General features: G+C 39.5%; 1 protein-coding gene across 1 annotated transcript; it reads right to left on the bottom strand.

Moving 5' to 3' along the window:
- Positions 1 to 190: 190 nt before the first annotated feature.
- On the bottom strand, positions 191 to 9,125 carry LOC21402149. Its single transcript, XM_010094141.2, has 3 exons — positions 6,543 to 9,125; positions 1,875 to 4,318; positions 191 to 1,372 (listed from the first exon to the last, which is right to left on the bottom strand). The coding sequence occupies exons 1-3, from the start codon at positions 8,988 to 8,990 to the stop codon at positions 1,351 to 1,353; spliced, it is 4,914 nt and encodes a 1,637-aa protein (XP_010092443.2). The 5' UTR covers positions 8,991 to 9,125; the 3' UTR covers positions 191 to 1,350.
- Positions 9,126 to 12,323: the final 3,198 nt, after the last annotated feature.

Here is a 12,323-nt window from a genome sequence, read left to right as displayed (position 1 = left end):
AAAATGATGTCAACTACAAGCAGAATAAGTTGACAGAGTAATAAGCCAACTAAAAAACAATTGGTTCCTACGACCCTAAATTGTAGTACTACTACTAGGTAAAGAGTGTGTTCAATGCATTGCTAAATTAAAGTATCAATGTTAAATTTTGGCATTTGTGTAGAAGAATCACTTCCAATGTAATGCTGCTATTCTTGGTATTACCACTTTATTACCAACTTTATTTGAAAAATTAACCGAATCCACTACCACCCTAAGGCACTAACAAATTAAGAAAAGAAGCCACATATCGTGGCTTTGATCAGAAATTCGCAAGTTGTTTGAGACGGCCAAAAGTTCTTCAAAACCCTTGAGCGTTTAAGACTCGTGAAGGTGAAGCCATGGGAAAGACCTTTGCAGCTGAGCCGACGTAAAAAACTTCCGTTGTCATGTCTGCCCTCAACTTGTTGAAGATGATATGATAGAAGACCTCTTTATTTCACATGCTTTTCTCTCTTTCATTCACATGGAAGCTCCATTGGCAGGCTTACTACACTCGTCATATTTTTCTCGTCCACGGCTAAAATCCCGACAGACAGACGCTAAGTCTCATGTGTCATATGATCAACATGATGTTGCCTCACCTCGGTTGGATATAGTCATCAAGATCCTGTTCCTTGGGAGGATGATGAAAGCTCAGTTTCTATTTCCATGCTGTCTTTCAGAAACCAGTCCAAAAATGTTTAACCCACCATTTAGCTTTTCAAAGGTTTTGTCCCAAATTTTGAGGCCTCTGAGCTTGAATATTCTCCTGCAATACTAAATTGAAATGAAATGTGAAGAACAAAGTTACTATGTTATTAAGATAAAAGGTTATAAGCATACACCAGAAACGAAAGAGGAAAAGGAAGATGTTTCTTCACTCTGTTCCCCCATTTGTCTCCAGCCGATGGTTACAAAAGCCTTTCCATAGTGGCATTTATTCTTCCAAAAAGAACAAAAACAAACGTCTTTTCTTGCTATTTTCATTTGTAGGTCCGTAAAGTCGATTCACCATATAAAAAATAGAAAATAAAAAATAAAACAAAAGTAAAGAACAAAAAATCTCGACAGATCAAGAAACCAGGATTTTTTTTTTTTTTTTTTTTGGTACCGTGCAGCACAAATCAGATATCAGATTCTCCTCTCAAAAAACACTAGTGTCGAGCTACAGCCACAGAGACCTTTTAAAAAGGTTCAAACACCAGAAGGAAGAAAACAGTTCAAGTTAAAGAGAAAGCTGAGGCATACCGGACGCAGGTGAGTTGATTCTCATAACGGCCGGTTTTGCGGGCGCTCGACCTTTGCGCAACTACAGCTCACAACAGGAATTCATTGAAGTCCTTTTCTAGAACTGGTCGGGTAGTTGTGGCACATGCAAAAAACAATACAAAAACATATGAAAAACTCCGCATACAAATGTAAACAAAGGCTTGCGAGTGACCAGCTAACTACCCTTCTCATCTCATTCACCTGCAGGACAAAAAAGTAATTGACGCAAGACCAAATGAGAGGAGATAGAATTAAGACAGAGAAATAGAACCACGCGAGATTAGAGAGACAAAGGAAAACATAGAATTCTAGACAGAGAACAAGAACCCAAGAGCGAGAAAATTGAAATCTCAGTGTTCATTCATCAACCAAATCTATAAAGCCATAACTACCTTCATGGGCAAACCAAATAACAAACTAGAAAACTAAGGATAATCCCTAAAATCTAAATAACATAAATCCCTAATTAAACCGAATCTCCATTAGTAATATTCTCAATTGAGAAAAATGAAGAAAACAGATGCGAATAAACTTAATATTCTCAATCGAGTCATTGAATTCCAACAAAGACGCAGTTTTCTGACCTGCTCTTTGTTTGCTTCAGATTGAGAATTCTATTTTCCAGAGCAGCAAGCATGCAAGCATCTGGATGTATTCCTTTAGAAGACATTTCATCAATTAGGCTCGCGGCTCCATCCACATCTCCTCTATCATAACAGCTTGACAGAAGAGCAGTATAGGCCACTACATCAGGTTCTATTCCTCTTCGAACCATTTCTTTAAAAAGCGCAAGAGCAACCTCAAATTTCTCTAGCTTACTGTAGCCGTCTATTAGAACAGTACAAAGAATTACGTCAGGAGTTATTTTCATTTCCTGCATTTCAGTCAAAACAGATGAGATATGCATTGATGTTTCTTTTTGTTTCGTTGCGTTTAGATGGGCGTGGTGGTCAGATTTGAACAGGGCATCAAGCAAAACTGTGTAAGTCACAATATCAGGTTCGATGCCTTTGCTTTTCATACAGCGGAGGAGATCAAAGGCCTCCTGCAGGCAATTCTCTCTGCAGTAGCCGTTGATCATCGTCGGGTAGCCAATGACATCAGGAGTTAACCCTCTCTCAACCAAACTGTCGAAAATCTGGCGGGCCTTTTTCACATTCCCGGCCCGGGAGAGGGAAGACACGAGTCTGTTGCACATCACTTTCCCGGGTTTCATTTTCATGGCTAACATTGTTTCGAACAAGAAAACAGCTCTGTCGTTCTGACCTTCCACACATAATTTGCAGAGTAGTTTAAGGAAGCTAGTTTCACCTACCGGAATCCCTTGCTTCAACAACCTAAGAAGAAGCGCATATGCCTTTCTTGTATAGTTTGCTTTACAGTATCCACTAATCATGGCAGAATAACCATCAACACCCCTAACTTCTAATTGATTGAGAAACACTTCGGCTTCTTTCACTTTTCCTCGCAGGCATAAATTTTCAATTATCACCTCATATGTAGACGACTCCGGTTTTACACCCTGCGCGTTCATGTAATCTAAAAGTCCAAATGCCTCGGATGCAAGGCCATTTCTAGAAAACCCAGCAGCAAGTACGTTATAAGTGACGATATCGGGCTTGAGACCCTTTTCATTCATTTCCTCCACAACATCCAAGGCATCAACGATATTCCCTTTGAGACAATAGCCCTTAATCAGAGTGGTGTAATGCATAACCTTTACAACCATCCCCTTGATTTTCATCTCTTGGAGCAATTCGACAGCCTGTTCTACTCTCCCCAGTTCGCATAAAGCGTGCGCTACGAGATTATAAGAAACTCCATCAAGATGAATTCCCATACCCTTAACTTCCTCGAATTGATTTACTGCTTCATCAAACATGCGCATCCTACACAAACACTTAAGAATCGAATTAATAATAATGCAATTAGTCCTCATGCCTCTCGAAACCATATCGGCGTGAAGAGCCAAAGCTCTTAACAAATTATAGCCCTTGCAATAGCCCTCGATCATTGCGCTATACACACGTAAGTCGGGAACCACCCCATCATTTTCCATGTCGCGAAATACAGTCTCAGCTTCGCACAGTTTCATCTCGTTACAGAACCCGCGGATCACGACTGCATAAGCAAACCTATCAATGGCGATTTTCTCCTCTTTGCAGGATCGGAGAACTCGGTATGCTAAACCCGATCTCCGGGCGGCACAAAGCCCTTCAATAAGAGCACTATAAGCAAATGGAGAAGGGGTTACCGCAGCTTCCTCCATCTCAAAAAACACGTTAGCAGCTCCATCCAAATCACCCTTTTTACAGAGGGCCTTAATCATAATCACATAAGTGTAATCATCAGGACTAAAACCAATCATCCTCCTTAACTCACCGTACACAACCAAAGCCACATCAACTTCACCGAACTCAATCAAACGGTTAAGAAGAAAGTTAGACGTGAAAATATGAGGAACAAAGCCACTTATCGTATTCGATTGGAAGAGAAAATGAATGGCGCGGTCAAACATGGAAAAACTCACATAAGAATTGATCAAGGCGTTGAAAGCCCGAAATGAAGATTGCCCATCAAGATGTTGGAGGAATTCGGAGATGTCGAGATTCGGGTTTCTTCGAATGATGTCGGAGAAGAGAGAATCCAAGTTGAAGTTGGCGTGTGATAAAATGTTGAGGAGCTCGGCGTAGGAGGAGATTCCGAGCCGAAAGCCGGCTTCTTTGGTTCGGTTAAAGAAGGCGATGGCGAGATTGGGTTGGTTTCTGAGAGCTTGGAGAATTTGGGTTACTGCTTCGTCTTCGTCTTCTTCATCGGAAGATTGTGTTTGTTGTGGGTTGTGGTTTATGATGTTCAAAGAAGACGAAGAAACCCACTTGAGATGAAGAGAAGAAGAAGAGGCATTGAAGATGAATCTGGGAGCACGAGTCAAAGGGAGAAACCGCATGGGAAATGGAATAGGAATCGAGGAGAGGAATTCTTTCGTAAAACCCAGAAGAAGAAGAAGAAGAAGAAGAAGAAGTAGCAGCTTTTTACGGCCTTAAACCCAGCGGCTAATTACTCTTTTTCCTTTCGGTAGAGTTCCTTCTTCCTTTTTATTTTTTTTTTCTTCTCTTTTATAAAATCATTAAGAAAAGTACGTGGTAATTAGATGTTTGTTTTCTTCTTATATTAATAATGACAATTATTTATTTTTAAATAGACTAATATAAATAATATTTTTTACCTCTTAAGGGGTATTTTTAGTTTTTTTTTTTTTTTTTAAACCATTTCGGCACATGTATTAACATGCTCTTGATATGGAAACCATTTCTTCACAATTTCAAAAAAAGATGAATTTTATTTTTATCCCTCAAATTTTAATGCCTTTATCACTTTAGCCCTTGAGTTTTGAAAATTAATCAATACGCCCCACTCAATTTTGGAATGTTATTGAGTTTACCTCTTCTATTTATTTTATGGACGAAATTAATAACGTAACAATGATTGGAGAGATGATTTAACCGATTATTTTTATAAATATCTTAAAAAATATGTATCGTATCTCAAAATGTCTCCTCATTTTTTAAAATATCCAAAACAACTAATGATATATATATAAAAAAAAAAGAGGTCAAAATGTCCCTTTGTTCACTTATGTCTATAATTCAAATAATTTTTTGACGTGGCATGCCATTATAAATGAATGAAATATATTAAGTTTTTAATTAAATCAATAAAAATGATTAAATATGAAAAGATAATAATAAAGAATAAATAAAAAATTGACTTAAAAAAAAGAGAGAAAGAGATAAATAGACCAAAATTTGAGATGAATTAAAATTAATAGGCCAATAGTTTACATAAGTTAATAAATAGGCTAAATTATTGTTTTTGTCCGTAACTTGTCTGGTTATGAACCATAACTTAACAAGTTATTGAGGTATTTGTCCATAATTTGTCTGGCTATGAACCATAACTTGATAAGTTTATTCATAACTTATCTGATTATGAACCATAACTTGACAAATTATGGCCTATTAATTTCTATAACTAAAAATTAGCCTATATACTTTCTTAAGCTTTTCATATTAGCCTATTTTCTACTATTTTCGTAAAAAAAATTATTGCGCAAGGCCTTACACAAGGAGCGCAAAGCCCCGCGCAAGGCCTTGTGCGCTGGGAGCAGGGAGCATGGGTGTGAGATCTGAATGCGGACCTCGCTACGCACATGGTTGCGTACTAAGGTGCACAAGGCCGTGCCTAAGAAAATTCTTAGAAGCATTCTTGAATCAAGCTAGACAACAAATATACACACTTTTAAGCATTCACCCAAACAGTGAGTGCAATATTCAATAAACATTGAAAATTTGGTAAAAAGTTACCTGTTCTTGCATGGAGGCGGCCGCGACGGAAGTTGCAGTCTTCACCGCTCCATTGGGAGTTCTTCATTGTCCGTTCATGTAGAGAAGAAAGAGTGGTTGAAGAGGGTGGTTTGCCGGCAACGGAGACAGAAGAAGGTTGGGGGAGAAGAAGTTGACGGAGAAGAGAAAGAGGCTTGGTTCGCGCGTTTGTTCATTCAATTATACGTAGAATAGAACACAGTAAGTGAGCTGTGAGTTTCATAATAGGAGCAGAGCAAATTAGTCTTTGATAATATGTAACTTTACAATTTAACCATTAATTGGACGCATTGGTGTGAACATCTCCAAAGCAATTGATGCCAACCATAATAGTTCATTATTTTTTTCTAATAAAAAACAGGGAATTTTATTTAGCACACGATTCAAGCAACTGTAGAACAGAATCCGGCTACAATGAATAACAAAAAATGAATACATTTTGCATTTTGTGCTCTTTTCAAGATGAATAATCCCAGAAAAAAAAAAAAACGAACAATCATTAAGAAAATGATAAACTACAGCTTACTACTTCTCAAGTACTAATGTCCCTAATATGTCACAAGTCTACTATCCAAAAAAAAAAAAAAAATCCAATTCTCCAGGAACCAACGGCAACGAGAAATTCTCCCGTGGTTCAGAGAAAATTGAACTGAACTGATTGGAGGAAGTCATTGAAAATATTCCCAACAAAATTTAACCTAGAGTTGAGGATCTAATCTAGAGTTTCTTTTCCTCCCTCTGCTATAAACTGCAGGAAAAAAAAAATGGAATCATTTATTGCGGGATCCTACAAAAATTTGTTTTTCCTTATCCTCAGACTGACAGATGGGCAAAAATGTGTGTTTAGATAAATATTTATCCGTGGAGCACATCTTTCTCTTGTGACTTATTCAAGTGACAAGCTAGAAGAAAGTTTGTGGTCCGGTATAGATGGGCACCGAGATCATACCCGAAAGACGACTCCATCCTCCGAACAAGATCAAAGGCAAGATGTCTTTTATCTTGGGCGCAAAGGAGACACTTGATTAAATGATTGCAAGCTTTTCTCATCATGAAACCCTGCTCCAGAGTATAAACATAAATATTTGTAGCCAGATCCAACTTCCCACTTCCACAGAGACCATAAATCAAATTCACACAACTAGACGGGGGGACGCTCACATTGTACTCCTTGAGAAGAGAGAACATCGTCAAGGCTTCGTCAAATCTTCCTCCCTGACACAGCCCGATGAGCAAAACGGTATATGGCGCCAAATCAAAATCCTTCAATCTGAAATCCATTTCAAGAAGACCTCTAATTGCCTTGTCGAGATCTCCCCTTTTAAAATCTTCCTCTACAGCATTGATTTCTTCCCTATCCCTTCCGGGAAGGTTGGCCTGATATTTCAACCACAGACTAAAAGCTAAGGAATGTTTTCCTCTGCGGGATGACCAAGTCATAAGTGTTATGTAAACAGAAGAGCTGGGTACGCAACCATTCTTCACCATTTGATCAAAGACCGCAAAGGCGTCCTCTTCTTTGTCGGCCCTTTGAAGTCCATCTATAAGCGTTGCGTGCGTAACAGAATCCGGGGAGGGCCCTTTCAATTGCATGTCCTTGAAAAGTTTAAGAGCGCCATTTATGTTTCCGGCCTTGCAGAACCCGTTGATTAGGCTGTTGTAAGTCACAGTGTCGGGCATAACCCCACTATCAGCAAGCTGCGTCAGGATTCTGTACGCCTTAAGGACCAGTCCCGACTCGCACAGTTTCTCAACCACGGCCTGAAGACTCCCACCATCGAGAACCCTGCCGCCCCCTTGCGACAGACGAAGAAACAGCGAAGGGTTTCTCCCTATTTCCATCCTGTAAAATAGCAGGTGGGCTTTCCCCAGCTCACCGGCTTTACAAAGTCCGTGAATAAGAGAATTGAAGGTCACAACAGAAGGAAAACATCCAACCTTGTCCATCTCTTCAAATATCTGTTGCGCCTCCTTGACCAGCCCGTTTCTGCACATACCACAAATGAGAATGGTGTACGTGCACGCGTTGGGGAAGCAATCTCGGTTGGATATCTCGAGATGAAGAGATCGAGCCTCGTCCAAAAGGCCCACATCGCAGAACCCCTTAATCACGGCGCTATAGCAGTAGGCGTCCGGAACCAAACCTTCCCGACTCATGCCGTTGAGCATGTTAAGAGCATCCTCAACCCTGCCTCCATCCGACAACCCCCGGATCATTATGCCGTAAAACACAACGTCGGGCTTCACTCCCGCCTTTATCATTTTTCTGAACCACCCGTGCGCTTCGACGTACCTCTTGGCTTTAAACAAGCCATCGATTAAACAACTGTATCCCTTGAGTCCGACAACATAACCCTCCTTCTCCGACCACCTCATAAAGGCGTAAGCTTCATCGATCCTGCCTAACTGACAGTAGCCATTAAGCAAGGCGTTGTAAGCGACGGTATCGGGACAGCAGCCGCTCTCCTCCATCGTAATGAGAAGCCTGCGCGCTTCGTCGACCCTCTTGGCCTGGCATAAGCCGGAGATTATAATAGTATAAGTCCTCTCATCGGGGGCTAAACCCCTCTCCGCCATTTCGTCAAACATCTTCTGGGCATCCTGGATCTGACCAGACTTGCAGAAGCCGTGAATCAAAATGTTGAAAGTGACCAAATCGGGAGTGCAGTTGGACTCGAGCATCTCATTGTAAAGGGCAAGAGCCAACGAGAAAACCTGTTTTCGCAGCATGAGACACAAGATGACATTGTACGTAAAAACATCGGGCTTGCATCCGAGGTCCCTCATTCGTCCGAAGAATTCCAAGGCCTTCTCAGGCATTCCCGATCCCAAGAATCCCTTGATGGCCGCTCGGAAAGCGTCGGAAGGAATCGGAATCCGGTGTTCCTTCAAGTGTCGGAGAGCGGATTCGAAAGCGTCGTCGTTTTGGGTCTTGAGGAGCATTTGGAGGAAGAGAGTCTCGGAGGCCTTGCTGCGAAGGAAGTCGGAGTTCCAGGCCCAAAGGAAGAAGCGGAACCTTTTCTGAATGGTGTTCGTGTCGTCGGAGTGCTGCCGTTGTTGTTGATGCTGTCTGAGGACGGAAGTGACGATGTGGGGGGAGAGATGAGGGAGAGCGCGGTCGAGGGCTCGCTCCATTGGATCGACGGTTTCGAGGATGGCGAGGATTTCGTTGGAGGTGTCGGAGCGGAGAAACCGCTGAGAAAGACATGGCCGTGGCTGTGGCTGCCGACAGCATTGGGATTTGGGTTTTCTTAAGGAGAAGAAGAAGAAGAAGACGAAGATGTCAGTTGATGAACGATGGGGGAGTAGAGGAGTCATGAGGAGTCATCCATTCGAATTGAAATTTGAATGGGAGTTTCGTACTGCTTTGCTTGCTTTTGCTATTTATAAGGTTTTGGAATTGGCGGCGATTGAACTCAAACTTACCATACCACCCAACATCAACATCATCGTCAACTATGGTTATAGCTCTGTTTCTAGCCCAACCCGTATTCGGCACGGTCCGGTCAGTACTCTTATGGGCGTGCTGACCTGACATGTTTGATGGGCTAAGTTTGGGCTGCGGCCTAAACTTGACCGTAGCCCGTGAAGGCCCGCGGCCCAACCCAAGTGTAATTTGGCCCAAATTCAGATTCGGTCCGGTCCAGGCCCGTCATGAAGCCCTCCAGCCCATGAAGAACGTGACCGTTAGCCCGCGAAGGGCCCAACGGTCACAATCTAAAAAATCTTCCAAAATTCTCTATAAATACCCATTAATTTCACTTTAAATCCCACACAACAATTCATTCTCATTCTATCTCTCATCTTGTTTCTTTCATTTTGATTATAAGCTTTTCTCTCGCAATCACTCATTTTCTTGCCCTTTTATTTAAAAAGTTTAAGTTCAATCAATTTTTAGAGAATGGCCGCAACAAACTTTCCTGATTTCACTGCTCTCCCTGAGCTTGGTGATGAGGCATTTTTCGAGGATGAAATGATGGCTCAAAACCCCACCCCCACCGAACCGAAAAATACCCCGGTTGATAATGTTACAGTGCACAACGAGGAAGCTGGAGAACGCAGCAGGAGAAAAAGATTGCGAACTTCTCCTACATGGCAGCATTTCACAGAAGAGTCCCGACCAAATCCAAAAACAGGTGAAATGGAAATTCGTGCGGTATGTAAATATTGTAAAAAATACTTTTTTAATAAAAATGGTAGGGGTACTGGTAATCTGAATAGACATTGAAAAGCATGTCTATCGTTGCACCAAGGTGGGAGTGTGGACTCCCGTCAACAAACACTATCACTCACATCATAATGGTTGTAAAATTTTACATACGATGCATAACGTGCTCGTGAGGCACTAGCTAAATTTCTAGCTAGTGCCGAATTACCTCTTTCTTTTGCAGATGATGCGGCGTTCTAAGAATTCATACAGACGGCCTTATATCCGCAATTAACATGTTTAAACGTAGTTTGAAACCAGCATTTGGGGGAGAAATTTTTCATCAACGGTGTGCATGTCACATAATCAATTTAGTAGTTCAGGCAGGCATTGAACATATTTCAGCTAATCTAACAAATATTAGAGAATCGTTATCCTTCATATCTAGTTTTGGAGCTCGACTGCAAGAATTCAAACAATATTGTAGGAACAGTCATATGCGCCTAAGAAGGTTCCCAACTTACGTAAGACATAGGTGGAATTCCACCTATTTAATGTTGAAGGATGCACTCCCATATCAACAGCTCATCACAACGTATGTAAATAGTAAGAACAATCAACTATTAATTTTTGATATAGATTGGCAGATTGGTAAGTATTTTTTTAAATTTCTAGAAGTTTTCTATAATGCTATTGAATTACATTCTGAAGTCTATTATCCTACTGCACATTTAGCTTTACATCAACTATTTAATACTTTAGAAACATTTTCTTATTATAGGGATACTGAACTTTTTGAAAATATAGTTAAGCTAATGGAAACTAAATTTAAAAGTTATTGGTCAGGTTGTCCTATGTTATATGCATTAGCAACCATTTTAGATCCTAGATGCGGAGTAGATGAGACTGAATCTTTGATGACTGCTACAGTAGAAAATTTAGGTATTGTTATGCTACTAACTATTATTGATGCTAGAAAAATGTTTATAAAGTTATTTAGTTTGTATGAAGCAAAATACAGCACAGGCTCAAAGGCTCGTCGTGGAGTTTCTTGAAGAAGAAAGAGAAAACGACAGGATCGTCATTAACACAAGCGTCTACCGAACTGGTAAAATATTTTGAAGCAAATTTTGTAATCGATGACGACAAACTGGACATCTTACAGTGGTGGAAGAACAAGACCGATTGTTTTCCAACACTATTCGTAATAGCTCGTGACATTTTGACAACTCCAGTGTCAACGGTAGTATCAGAGCAAATATTTAGTGCAAGCAACCAAATTCTTGAGAGAAGAGGAGCATAATGCATCCAGATATCTTGGAGGGGCTAATGTGCGTTAAAGACTAGGAAGATGCCGAAAGACGAAAACAACAATATGTGGATGATTCAATGCAAGACTATTTTGCTAACTTAGAAATAACAGAATCTTCTGGAAGCACTTAGGTTTTGTAATTTACTTAACCTAGAATACTGCATTCTTTTTTCCTTCGTTAAGGTTTTGTCCCGATCTCCCTATGGGTTTTACTTGGCAAGGTTTTTAATGAGACAATCATTTATGTATACTTATTCGTATTATCTCAATTCAATAAAATCACATCTTTTGGGGGCATATGATATATATTCTTTTTTTTAAAATAAATTTTGTAAAAAAAATTACAAGGGCCTAGGCCTAGGCCCAACCCTGGCCTTTATGGACTAGGGTCGCAGGCCTGGGTCAGGCCTGAGCAAGCCTGGCCCTGGCACAGTCCAGTCTCGTCACATGTCTGGGGTCGAACGTGCCGTGCTGGCTCGGTACGGCACGTTTGACAACTCTAATCTAAATATAGAAATTTAATAATATGGTGTGATAACAATCTAATCTTATTATTTATTATTAATTTTTATTCAATTTATAACAACCGTGAGATTAATATCTTGTGATTAAAATAATAGTACTTATTTAATAATTATATATTAGAGTAACATTAAAGTAGGAACAGAGTTTCACATTTGAATTTTTCACTTTGAATTTTATTTTTACAAGTAAGATGTAGACGCAGTTCAAATCCAAATTGAAATTTATCAATGATTTTACTAAAGTTAGTAGTTAATAAAGTCAAGTTGATCACTAATAAACTTAAAAATATTTATGTTATATTAGTAAACTTAATATAATTCAGTAATAAAAAATTCTGAATTTATGAGTAGAATTTAAAAAATATTTATCTTATATTAGTAAAGTTAATCTAATCAAGTAATCGTAAATCCCGGATTTACATTTTAAATTCAACATTTATGAAAAAAACACTATGTTTTCTGATGGTAAATTCTAGATTTATTGTGTAAATCTAAGATGTATAAATGAATATAAGTTGTGTTCTGATGGTAAATTCTAAATCATTGTGTAAATTCTAAATTACTGTGTAAATTCAAGATGGACAAAGGAATATAAATTGTGTTTTGATGGTAAATCCTAGATTTACATTGTAAATTCAGAATTACAAATAACACAAGATGTATTATGA

The sequence above is a fragment of the Morus notabilis genome, unplaced genomic scaffold, assembly GCF_000414095.1.
Source record: "Morus notabilis unplaced genomic scaffold, ASM41409v2 Scaffold666, whole genome shotgun sequence".
NCBI lineage: Eukaryota > Viridiplantae > Streptophyta > Magnoliopsida > Rosales > Moraceae > Morus > Morus notabilis.
Note: the sequence above shows the minus strand (reverse complement) of the source record. Positions and strands in the feature narration are given on the sequence as shown.